This window comes from Octopus bimaculoides, chromosome 25, assembly GCF_001194135.2.
Source record: "Octopus bimaculoides isolate UCB-OBI-ISO-001 chromosome 25, ASM119413v2, whole genome shotgun sequence".
NCBI classification, from domain to species: domain Eukaryota; kingdom Metazoa; phylum Mollusca; class Cephalopoda; order Octopoda; family Octopodidae; genus Octopus; species Octopus bimaculoides.
In genome coordinates, this window is record NC_069005.1 from 22,501,536 (window position 1) to 22,515,617 (window position 14,082).

At 36.1% G+C, this 14,082-nt stretch overlaps 1 protein-coding gene across 7 annotated transcripts in view; it reads right to left on the reverse strand.

Moving 5' to 3' along the window:
- LOC106882575 (striatin-3) overlaps window positions 1-14,082 on the reverse strand; it is a 263,926-nt gene that overhangs the window by 110,962 nt on the left and 138,882 nt on the right. For all 7 annotated transcript variants that reach the window (XM_052976853.1, XM_052976854.1, XM_052976855.1 and 4 more), the window contains exon 2: window positions 1,071-1,174. In XM_052976853.1, the coding sequence (XP_052832813.1) occupies window positions 1,071-1,174 (104 nt within the window). The remainder of the gene's footprint in view (window positions 1-1,070; window positions 1,175-14,082) is intronic.

Consider the following 14,082-nt stretch of genomic DNA (forward strand, 5'->3'; position numbering starts at 1 on the left):
GTTGAGTACTGGGTTGATGTAATTGACTTACCCCCATCCACAAAACTGCTGGCCTAATGTCAAAATTTGAAAACAATATAGATGCAAAGTATGGCAGCGAACTGGCAGAACCGTTTGCAAGCACAATGTTTGGTGGCATTTTATCCACCTTTGTGTTCCAAGTTCAAATTCCACCAATTTTGACTTTGCCTTTCATCCTTTCAAGGTCATTAAAATAAGTACCAGTTGAGCACTGTGGTCAATGTAATCAATGTATCCCTCTCCTGAAATTGCTGGCCTTGTGCCAAAATTTGAAACCACTATTACTGTAGAGGTTAATAGATAATTGTGAAGGCACATGGCTCCACTGATTAGAGTGTCGGGTTCACAATCATGAGGTAGTGAGTTTGATTCCCAAACTGGGCTGTATGTTGTGTTCTTGAGTAAGACCCTTTATTTTTCAAGTTGCTCCAGTTCACTCAGTTGTAGAAATGATTTGCGATGTCTCTGGTACCAAGCTGTATCGACCTTTACTTTCCCTTGATAACATGGGTGGCACGGAGAGGGGAGGCTGGTATGCATGGGTGACTGCTGGTCTTCCATAAACAACCTTGCCCAGACTTGTACCTCAGAGGGGAACTTTCTAGGTGCAATCCCATGGTCATTCATGACCGATGGGGGTCTTTACCCTTTTAGTAGATGAGCATTGTTATATTTGATTTCTGTACTGTGGAAATATTTGTTAACAAGACGGATTTTATAGTTGGCAGAACTCAAATAAAAAATTATGTTGTATCCTTACACTAAAAATATTAAACACACCTACCATACATTGATGAGTGTACAAAGTAGGTATAATAACATTACTGTTACCATTACTCATTTGCTATCCATAAAATAAATCAGTGTATTTAAGCACCAGTTTTAATCATCCCTTAGCAACAATTGTAACCATCACTTAGTAACAACAGTAACTAAACACAATGAAATTGTTCCTTATCAATGAAACTATGTTCTCACAGAACTTACTATCAACAATCAAACATGGAGTGCTGCTAATTAATAACAAAAAACACAAGAGGTTTTCTTACCTTTCTGACTTCAATGCAAATTCTAACATTTTTATTCTTCGTACTAAGTCTTGTTTCAAATTTTCTTGACCTTTTCGTTCCCCTTGTAAAAATGCTATCCGGGCCTAGATAATGAAATAAAAATGAGAGTAAATACACACAGAATACATACAGATAAATTGAGATAAAATACTTTCTTGTATTTAAAAAAAAAAAAAAAAAAAAAAAAAAAAAAAGCAGTTATTCAAACAGTACCACACAAAAAGAAAAAAATTATTACAGCACAATTTCTACCCCACCACAGAACACACACACATATAACCATACTAAAAAAACAAACTTCCTATAAAAAGTACTTCTACATGATGCAAGGCATGAGGATGTATGTTTGTCATATGTAAAGTAAGCATGATCATGTATGTGGATCTTATGTTTCATTCAGTTGGACTTTAGGTTGACTAAAACACATTAATGAATGGAGAAAAATATGATGATAGTTAAATGGCTTAAAGTTAAATTCAACACCCTCTGTTCAATAACATAGAGCAAAAGACCAATTAAATGAAACCCTAGTCCGGATATGTAATTAGGTTTACCTTATTTATATATATATATATATATATATGACAAACATATCAGATTCTATACATGTCTAACATGAGTGTATTAAGTACTTTTTTTTATACATTTGTACTACAATAAAAACAAAACTGTATACAAATAAACACACACATTAGCCTCAAGTGGCTGAGAGGCAAAGACAATTGAGATTTTAATTAATATGGTTAATATCTAGTGTGAACTCTTTTCCAAATTAGTTTACTGAGATATGGGTAACAGGAAGTTGCATATATATCTACACAGATGCACATAAGCATGCACACACAATATTAAAGATTGTAACTGAGTTTAATACCACTGATTATTCAAACAGCTGGAAAAAAAAAAACAGGACCGACCGTATATAGACAAAAATATTTATAAACACATCGCATGGAACACGATATTTCCTCTCTTCAGTATCATACATATAAAATACATACGAGGAACAGAGGTGGTTTTGGTTAATGAAATTTTTATTTTAATGAATAATAGGTACAGATGTGGCTGTGTGGTAAGAAGCTTGCTTCATAACTACATGGTTCTGGATTCAGTCCCACTGACAGGCAACTTGGGCAAGTGTCTTTTACTACAGCCTCGGGTTGGCTAAAGCCTTGTCAGTGGATTTGGTAGATGGAAACTGAAAGAAGCCTGTCATATATATGTGTGTATCTTTGTGTACGTGTTTGTCCCACACCACTGTTTGACAAATGATGTTGGTGTGTTTACATCCCTGTAACTTAGCAGTTTGGCAAAAGAGACCAATAGAATAGGTACCGGGCTTTACAAAAATTATTAAGTACTGGGGTTGATGATTTCGATTAAAATTCTTCAAGACTGCCCCAGCATGGCCACAGCCTAATGACAGAAACAAGTAAAAGATATAAAATTTTTTATTCTCCTTTAATGACCATACATTTTATCCACTATATTAAAGTTGTAATCTTTGTCTCTGAGAGAACTAATTTTTTTTATACACTTCATTTGTGGATGGATAGATGCTGATACACTATGGCAGATGTGTAACTGGATGGTTGATTGGTACAGCATATCAGATGGTGTGTGTATGTGGATGGGTGAATACTGGGTTCATACGAAATGTGTAGAAGGGAAAGATGGATGTTAGGTTCGCCATATCAGGTGTGTGTATGTGTATGTGTGTGTGTGTGTGTGTGTGTAAATCAAAGCAATATTTTACAAAAATATAGCTCTCCCCTCCCCATCCTACTACTACTACTCCTCCCCATCAAAAACAAACAAAACAAAATTTAAAGAAAGAAATTGCAGGGGTAAATAAATGAATTTGAAGTATAATTTGATCTGAGCAGCTGGCAAATGGAGGTGTCAGATGTTCTCAGCCAGTCCTATCTAAATACAACAACTGTAAACATCCTTTCAAGCAACAGGCAGACAGACAGACAGTATGTAGTAAATATGGGTGTATAGTTGTAAGTTTGGCTATCTAGTTGACTTCACAATCAGAAGAAACCAGGTTTAATCCAAAACTGTGTGACATCTTGAGCAAATGTCTTTTGCATCTTAGGGTTGATCTCAAGCCTTCAAAGTGAGAGCTTTATTTTTGTAAAATATCGCTTTGATTTACACTCACACGCGCCTGATATGGCGAACCTAATATCCATCCTTCCCTTCTACACATTTCGTATGAACTCAGTATTCATCCATCCATCTCTCCACCTACACACACCATCTGATGTGCTGTATCAATCAACCATCCAGTTACTGCATAGAGAGAAACTGTGTGGAAGGCCAGGAGATGGACTAAACTAATAATCTAAAGTCCAGTCTCCTTACTCACAGATTCTGCCTGGGAATTGCATTAAGAACAACTCTCAACCACATGGTCCCAGGTTCAGTCTCACTGCATGGCACCTTGGGCAAATGTCTTCTACTATAGCCTCAGGCCAGCCAAAGCCTTGTGAGTGGATTTGGTAGATGGAAACTGAAAGAAGCCTGTCGTGTGTGTGTGGGCATCACCCACTACTGATTGGTATTGGTGTGTTTATGTCCTCATAACTTAGGGATTCGGCAAAAGAGACCAAGAGAATAACTACCAGGCTTAAAAAGAAAATAAGTAATGGGATTAATCAATTTGATTAAAATTCCCCAAGGCCGTGCTCTAGCATGGCCACAGTCTAATGACTGAAACAAGTAAAATATTAAAAGATTACGTGCAACTGGAATACTCAGCCATTTATATGCTCCTTGAGTAGGTAGTTCAGTTGACTGAACCATTGGAACAGTCACTGTTGAAACCAACCTAAAGCCATTAATTTTCTCTCTCTCTCTCTCTCTCTCTCTCCGTGTGTGTGTGTTTTTCACCTGTGTGCACCGATGTACGTTAATGAGAAAAACCAACAGAGCAAATCATTCAATCAAAAAGCATTTCGTGCTATATATTCTGCATGCATTTCTCATACACCTTCTTGTCATCGTAAGTGCAATAAACCAGCGATTAGTCTTATGGAAACCTGCAACCAAATGATGCTGTTGTTCACAAAAATACAGGGATTTATAACAAGAAGGAGAAAAAAACAGAAAGAAAGAAAAACAGAGGAGATAACTATGCAAAGATCTAGAGCTGAAGAAAAATCTTCAACCATTTTGTGACTATATTTCTAATCAAACATGCCATCAATATGTTTATTTTCCAAAACTAAATCAAGAATTTGGAGAGATTTAGTAACATAAAAACATCAGATTGATCAGATGTTTGCTTCATGAGTTAGCGTAAATGTTCTTAACAAAATTATAAGTTTTAATTTTAAATATGAACCATTTAAAATAAGAGACATTATATCATATAACCAGATGCTGGGTAACCTCAGGTGTGTTGCAATAGAAAGGGTTAAGCAACCCTCTTTTTTTTTCCTTAAAACTTTATTTTACAATTCTTAAAACCTCATTGAGTCCCTTCCCTCATACCTAACAGCAGGATAAGGACAATATCCTGGTATATTGACTTTGATGAACAGACTGCTGTAATTGGTGCTGTTTGTTTAGCTTTATTTAGTTAACATGAATTTTAATTAATAATACAATGATTATTTATTAGGGTGTATGGCCTAGTGGTTAAGGTGTTGCATTCACAATCACGTGATCATGGTTTTAATTCCTAGACCAGGTGGTGCTTGTGTTCTTGAGTAAAACACTTCATCTCATGTTGCTCTATGATCACTTGTACACCCAACATGTGGTACATCATGCACCTGTACAGGAAATGTCAATTTGATGGCGGGATTGAGCTAATGTACATCACATACATTTCATCACTATAAACAAATCATTTGTGCAGGTCATTCAGCTAAAGCTGAACGCTCATAGGTTGTCTTCAAAAGGAGAGTCCATCATTTAATTATATAAACAAATGCAGTAAATTTTACACCCTACAGAGAACTATTTATTTTTGGATGTTGCTCTTTCACTGCACAACACTAAAATCAGCATGTGTGTGCATGTGTGCACACACGCTTTCTTAAGTGGAAGTGAAAATGCAGAAATAATATACAATTGTGTATGTTAATGATCTATGTGTATATACTTATTGGTACAGGTATATATAAGCACTCATACAACAGTATATACATGTACTAAGGTGCTTGTAAATGCATGCATACACAAGAGCACATGCACAAAACTGACATATGCTTGAATAGACAGATGCCTAAGTACTGTGCTCCAGCACATGCACATGAGGATACAACCCCTCACCCTCTGATCATGTGCAGATCTGTAAGGGCACAACCTGCCCCTTCCTCATATCCCTCCTATCGCTCTTTATCATCTCATTTCTTCACCTTCTGTCTCAGACAATGAAATACTAAGCAGTTGCAGTCATTTTGTGAATATGATACACACACACACACACACACACACACACACACGCGCGCGCATGCATGCACGCATGCTTGCTTGTACATGCACAAATTACATTATATAAAAATAACTGTCATATTACAAAAATGAAAAATAAAAACACATCGAACTCTTCTTTTCGCATTCGATTCTTTATTCAGCTAATGGTTCTTCGCTGACTTTGATATGATTTGAACTCAGAATGCTGTTGATAAACATGGGCTAACACAAACATAAAATCTAAATCCATATCCATGTCCACTGCAACCAGAGTAACTAGCAACACAATCTTTAATCTTAATCCATACCTATTACCTACTGTGACCAGATTAACTGCCATTATACTCATAAATATCAATATACGAGACATTAAAATAGCTAGTTAATGTAATTAAAAGTGTAAGGAATTTCAAAGCCTAATTAATAGTCATCACCTTTTAAAGGTGATAAAACAAGTACCATTACACACACACAAACACAGCTAACCAACTAAACACTTCCCTCACTACAAAAATTAATCTTGTGACCACAATCAATTAGTCATGTAATAATGAATTTTTCCTTTTTTTATAAATTAGGCAAACAAGCAATCAATCATTTATGGAATGCAGTGGTAGATAAACATGTGTTTCTCTCAGCCAATGACATTGCTTCAGCCTTCATGTTTGAAACAGAGCTGCACATAGTCTCCCTCATCGTAGAGCATAAATAACTGATGAAAGGTACTTAATTATTAATGCAGAATGGATAAGGTAATAAGCTGAGTCAGTATTTTTGTCTAAGTAAAAAAAAAAAAAAAAAATCTAAACTAATGAAAATACCAAACCCAGCATTAACATTAACAGCTGCTTGCTTGGTTATGGCTGGGGTTATCCCAGGTTAGTGGTCTCAGAGATGTCATCATGTGTAGAGCTGACCAGGTCTACCAGTGCTCTCCAATGCCGACAGTCCTGTGCCAGCCCCTCTGCATCCTCTAAGGTGACAGTGAGCCTCTAGAAATATTCATTAATCCCATTCAAGCCATCTGGGGCAGGACCTGCCACAAAGCCTCTTTTAGCCTGCAACTTCTGTGTCGAACAAGAGTAAACAATATCAATACCAGATATGGTCAGAGCCAATGAGAGGGCCTCCATGTGGTAACTCCATGTGTTAGAAATAGCAGCCAAATTTCACTGAAGAGACACCCAGCCATCTTAAGAAAGTTCTAACAGAGTCCTAGATATAATGACACCATAATGGCAGGGAAGTAGGGTGACCACAGAGGAGACACTAAAATGATAAGCAATAAAAATTTTGTGCAGTGTTTCAGAAGAAATTCTTCTTCTTCTTCTTCTTTATCACTACTGCCACCACTATCATCACTTCATGTCCATTTTCCATGCTAGCATGAGTTGGACAGTTTAACAGAAGCTGGCCAGCTGAAGAGCTGCCTGGGCTCCATGTCTGTTTTGGCATGATTTCCACTGCTGGATGCCCTTCCTCATACCAACCACTTTACCAGGTGTACTGAGTGCTTTTATGCAGCACCAGCAAAGACACTTTTACAGAAATAGTTAGGAAAAATACCGAAGCTTATACTTTGTCTCCACATATAGCCATTTCACTGTCCAAAAAAAAAAAAATACATTACCAATTTCTTACAAAGAGAAAAAGTACTGCTCTTTGTAAGATAAAATTTACCACAAAACTTAGTATTGCCCTGCATGAATGGCTATTTGCAATGACTGCCAAAAGAAAAAAAAAAACATCTTACTGAAGTACATAAAGCAGTCGTTTATAAAAAAACATCTTTATAGAGAGTTCCTACTTCTTCTCCATTAAAAACTTCAAGCGAAGTAATAGCTGCTTTTCCTATGGGACTTTGGCATGCTGCCACTTCTGTTTGGGTTAATGGAAACATTTTAAATGCTTTGGTATTTATAAGAACTGTATGACGTTAGAGTCATACACTTCTTATATGTGTATGTATGTGCGTATATAAACATTATAAATGTGTTATGTGTAGAAATATATATATACAAGTATGTGTGTGCATATATGTGTATACATACATATATATATATATATATATATATATATATATATATATATATAATGTGTGTGTATGCATACAAACATATATATATATATATATATATATATATGCATGCATGCATACACATAGTGCACATGCATATAAATTACATTAGCACTATTTTAAGTTTGTTATAGTTTTACTTAAATTGCGATGAGAAACAGTTGCCAGGAATCAGAACCATTTTATTCGTCTAAAACATTCTACCTAAGTATTCAGAGCATAATTGTAAATATCCACATTTACTGCAAATGACAGGCTTCCAGTCTTCCACTACCATAAGTACATCATAATGTACAAGGACTGGAAGTGGTAAATAATGATTTCTGCAGCTTTTACCGGATTAAAGATTTAGTCTTTCCAGTGCTTTTCAAGGCCCTTTTTGAGAGACAAAGAAATTCAAAGAGATGTAGTCATGATTTCTTCTTCAATAAGCAGATCAATATTGGATTCCTTCAGCTCATATACTTGTTGAATGCAACTTCTCGGCATGTCACTGCAGCTATCATTGACAGAACATTCATCAGAGCTCGTTTGCGTCAAACTTTTCAACAAATCAAAATCACAGCAAACACTAATTGGACTCTCTTCAACAAAACCAGAGTTTGATTGATTACCTATGGAGCTCAGATTTCTAGATGAGACTATTTTCAATCAAGATTGTGTCAATCCAACCATCTTGGTTTTTGATATTAGGAGCATAATGCTGACTAGCATCATTAAGTTTAACTGGATTGATCTTTAGCTTATACAAAGATAAAACTGTCTGTATGAAACTTAAGAGAAGAGAAGTGTTTTCTATTTTCATATCCTAGATAACAAATAGATGTTTGGTAGAGAAGAGAACTGTCATATCTTAATGTAATGTTAAGTTCTTTGATAATTGAAATACACTGAACCAAGTTCCAAATAATTTTCAGAACTTAGCTCAATATATTTCAGTTAAAGGTGGTGAACTGGTAGAATCGTTAGCATGCTGGGCAAAATACTTAGCAGTGTTTCATCTGTTTTTACGTTGTGTCTTAATGCCACCAGAGTCAACTGTGCTTTTCATTCTTTAGGGGTCGATAAAATAAGTACCAGTTGAGCAGCAAGGTCAATGTAATCAATTTAGCACCTCCTCTGAAATTGCTGGCCTTGTGCCAAAAACTGAAACTGATGTTTCAATTGCTCCTTAATAATTTTGCTAACAACAATAACCATCAACACTGCATGAACTCCTTTGATATAGTTGTTGGATATTATGTCATTAGTCACTCTTTGAAAAGAGCTTATGGCATTAATTACTCCAAAGGGGAACAATGTAGACTTGAATAAGCATCTATCAACTGAAAACGCAGTTTATCTCTATTCATCATTATGGAGTGGAATCTAATGGTATGCAGCTTTCAGATCCAGTTTGTAGATTCTATCTAGGAGACCTTCAATGTTAGCAAGTAGATAAGCATCTAGAAAGCAGAAGTGATTTATCATTAGTGAATAGTCAATGACAAATGTTTGCCTGTTTCTTACAATGGCCACTGGTTATCACCATAGAGAGACTGAGGACTGAATAATAATACCATTATCATGAAACCATTTAGTGTCTTAATGTAGATTTCATTAAGTGAAGAAAGGCAACAAGATTTAATAGCAACTGATCATTGCAGAGGTGAGAAAAATACAAAGCAGAATGACCAACAGGACAAAATCAAGCAACATTTAAAATTATCTGATGATTCTTTGAGATGAAATGTAACAGAGTTGAGTCATTTAAGAAAATCTCAGAATTATAGAACACAAATTAGGTTTTTTAAAAAAAAATTTGAGATTCACAAAAGTGAAGAAGCAGTGTTTCTATTGGGTTGCTAGAATTGTCCTGGTAACTCAAGAGAAACACCGAGATATTGGGAGTGAGAGATTTTAATCCGACACTTATTTTATTGGTCTATTTTGCCAAACTACTCAGTTACAAGATGTAAGCAAACCAATACTGGTTGTAAACTGGTGGGGGACAAACACAAACACACATAAAGCTTCCACGTAGTTTCCACCTACTAAATTCACCCACAAGGAATTGGTTAGCCTAGGGCTACAGTAGAAGACACTTGCCCAAAATACCATGCAGTGGGACTGAACCTAAAAGCTCATGGTTGCAAAGTGAGCTTCTTAACCACACAGCCATGCCTGTGCCTGCAGAAACTTTTTCTATTCATTTCTTTGATATGCTTCAGACAAAAAAAAAAAATCAAACTTTTAGCAGTTGATCTAAGTTCTGTTGGACAAATAGAATGGACATGATAGAGAGCAGTACAAAAATACCATTTTCATTCGTAGGTGGAATTGTTCATGGCATCAACAGTATACTCACTACTAAAGGAGATGGATTATTTTGGCTACAGTTCCATATAATAGACCATTGAAAGGGCAGGATAATCACTGCTAAATTCTCTGAGTAGCTTCCAAAGAATGAGCTTAGGTGATTAACTGTTCCTAATTCAATAAAGGGTTTTCAAAGCTACCCGTGTTACAAACACATGCTGTTGTTTACATCGATGTTTCCATTGACTTTTCATGTTTTTATAGTCACTACTTATTACCATCGACTACTTATGTTTAGCTGTGTTTCATTATCAAGTTTTTGTTGCATTTCCATATTTTGTAGTTACATTCATAACTGAATGGGGCTTCATAGAAATCTCTCTTAATCCTTTCACTAAGCCTAAAATTACTTCTAATGATCGGCAAAGTGGGAACTTATAAAGAACTATTTGAATTCTACCATAGGATAGTAAAATCTTTCCAATTTTGAGATATTATCAACTGAAAGAGAGTTGTTGAAAAGCATTGCTTTTAATGAAGTGACACAAGTTTACAGCTTCGAGAGCAAAGAAAGAGAAACCCTGAATTGGTCAATTATGCTTGTGTATTTGCTCCTGCTTATTCTTAGGATATTATTTCATTTGTGGGTTCATGTCCACATGCATTTGTCTACAAGGCCTACATTACTTGAGTCATTATATTCATTCAAGGGGGAGATATTTACAAGTCTGAAATGTCTTATGCTTAACACTTTAGCATTCAGATTATTCTGTCAAATGTTTGGTGGGTGTGAGAGGCTGGATCTGGCCAGTTTGAACATAAAGCAAGTAGAATATTTGGGCTGGATATGGCCAGATTAAATGTTGAAGGGTTAAAAAACAGAGTAAACAATATCAATAATCAGCAGCAGTCACTGCTGCCACTGGCAAACTTTCAGTGGAACTATATTTCCATTCACTTTTCAATTGTCGACAATATTTGTCAATTACAACTCTCAATGCAAGTGTCACTATTCACTTCTGTTGACAGGAGGTGGGGATTACATTTACATCACGCAGAGCAAAGCACCCAATGAGCGAAATATCCTGCTAACCCGCCATCCTGAACAGGTTACATATGGCATAGCCAAAAGTCTGTCTGTGTGTGTGAGTGTGAGAGAGAGAGAGAGAGAGAGAGAGAGAGAGAGAGAGAGAGAGAGAGAGAGAGAGAGAGAGAGAGAGAGAGAGAGAGAGAGAGAGAGAAAGAGAGAGAGAAATCCTTCAGGTACTCTACTGTTGCATGATTTCCAAATTCAAAGCACTATGAAGGAATGCATGCAATTTCTGGGCTTTTTGTTGTTTTTTTTACTTTTGATTTAAATTCATTCTCATTATTTTATAGAATTTGTTTTAATAAGATAAACATAAATAGATCTATTTAATGAAAAGGACATACATATTCATACATATACACATGTATGAATTTGAGCTCAAGAAGACCTGTCAAGCCAAGTGAAACCAAAGTTGTGGCTGATAGCACGTAACAGGTACCCACAATGTTTAATTACTGATTGTTAATCTAAATCAATTTTGTTTAAAAAAGAAATTAATTTAGAATATAATTGTGATAATAGGAGCAATTAATTGCATGTAAAAGTAAAGCTCTATATCAAATGCGAGGTTAATGAATTTGCAAATCTTTAGGTAAAGCTATGGGAACAGTAATTTTCAATTACACTTTATTTTAAAACAAATTTACAAGATGTAAAAAGTGACGGGCATTGCATGGCTAATCCATTAACGTATGGTGAGTAACAACAAAATTCAACATTAAAAATTAACTTTGTGCATGGCTGTTGTGTGGTTAAGAAATTTACTCAACAACTGTATGGTTTTAGGTTCAGTCCCACCACATGCCATCTTGGGCAAGTGACTTCTACTAAAGCCTCAGGGAGTTCAATAAATGCTTTTGAGAGTGAAATATAATATGGTAGACAAAAACTGTGTGAGTGCCCTTGGTATATGTATATATTCTTTTATTCTTTTATATGTTTCAGCCCTAAGGCTGTGGCCATACTGGAGCACTGCAAGGGGAAAATATAACTAGCCTCCCTGGTGAAGAATTGAACCTCAGTTTCCTGTGTGACAGGCAGGGATACATACCACTATACTACTGAGGACCAGCTCCATGTGTGTACATGCATACCTATATACACCTCTCAACAACAGGTGTTTACTTATTTACATCCAATAACTTAGCTGTTAGAGAAAAAGGGTCTGATGGTGAAAGACCCATAACCCTGTACAACCTCCAGGAACATCACTGACAAAACATTCTAGAGCATTTGTGAATATATTTTGCAGACATTATTACATTCAATAATATATTCTTTCTAATTTTGGCAACAAGGTCAGCAATTTTAAGGATGGAGTGGTGGGAGGTGGCATTCAATTACAGCAACTGCAGTCCTTGACTGATATTTATTTTATCAATGCTAGAGGAATGAAAAGCAAAGTTGACCCCAGCAGAATTTGAATTCAGCATAAGTTGAAAGAAATGCCTCAAGGTATTTCGTCCAATGCACTAACAATTCTGCAACCAGGGTGACACTAAACAGAGTGATGCCAATACACAGCAATACACTAGATTTGAAAACAAGACAGGATGGTCACAGCTGGAATACTTTTGATAATGTCTGCTTGATCAAGGACAATCTAGAGCTAAACAACAGTGATGCACAGACACAGAACATAACGAGGAGCTGTGAAACTGACACCAAATCATCTATTAAGGTATTGTTAAAAGCTGAAATACCGGATAGCCAGCCGATGGAATTTACTCCTACCTTCAATTTCATTGTTTCAAAATTTAACTAAACAAAAAGAAAATGCCCTTTTACTTAATATTTTACAGCATTATTATTTCAGTTAAAAACTAATCCTGGGTGTAAATGACTGAATTTCAGCCTGCTAGCTTTTGTCAGAATAATTTAATAAATATGTACTCATGCTGATGTCATGTAAAAAGCACTGGTGTTGGTGTCACGTAAAAAGCACTGGTACTGGCACCACATAAAAAGCACTGGTGCTGGTGTCACGTTAAAAGCGCTGGTGCTAGTCCCACATAAAAAACACTGGTGCTGATGCCACATAAAAGGCACTGGTGCTGGTGCCACATAAAAGGCACTGGTGCTGGTGCCACATAAAAGGCACTGGTGGTGGTTCCACATTAAAAGCATTGGTGTTGGTGCCACATAAAAAGCACTGGTGATGGCATCACATTAAAAGCATTGGTGCCACATAAACAGCACCCAGTACACTCTGTAAAATGGTTGGCATTAGGAAGGGCATCTGGCAATAGAAACTATGCCAGAACAGACAATGGAGCCTAATGCAACCCCTGGTCTTACCAGTTCAGGTTAAACCATCCAACCCATGCCAGCATGGAAAACTGAAGTTAAATTACAATGATGATGATGAAGACTATTAAAAGTAATGAGTGATTCTTCAATCATGTGTAGCTATGTCTGTTTGGTTAAGAAATTTGGTTTGCAACCATGTACAGCACTTTGGGCAAGTGTCTGCTACAATAGTCCTGGGCTGACCAATGCCTTATGAGTGAATTTGGTAAATGGAAATTGCAAGGAAGTCATTCATATGTGTGTGTGTGTGTTTGTTCCCCTCACTACTGCTTGCCAATCAGTGTCGGCTTGTTTTATACCTGCAGTTTAACAAAAGAGACCAACGAAATAAGCACTAGACTTAAAAATAAGTACTAGAGTCAATTTGTTTGACTAAATCTGTCGAGGCAGTGCCCCAACATGGCCACAGTCCAATGAGACAAGTAAAAGAAACATAATATTAAATTGTTTTTATATTCATAACTCGACATACAAAGATTAATATATGTTACTAGTTTACTGTGGCAATGCTAGGGGACTAATGTTATAAATGTAATATGTCACCGAGAGTTTAAAAGAAAAATTAAATATAAAAATCAAAATGAAATGTACTACCCATCCGTGACTCTCTCTCTCACACACACAGAGTAGGAATAGTAAAGAAACCTGAGATTTAAAAAAAATTGGTAAATCCCCAAAACAAAAAAAAAAACATTCATGTTTAGTGTTGAAAAATTTCAATTTAAATCTTCAACGTAAATTTCCAAACAATAAGGGGAGAGAGGGAGAGAGAGAGAGAGGGAGGG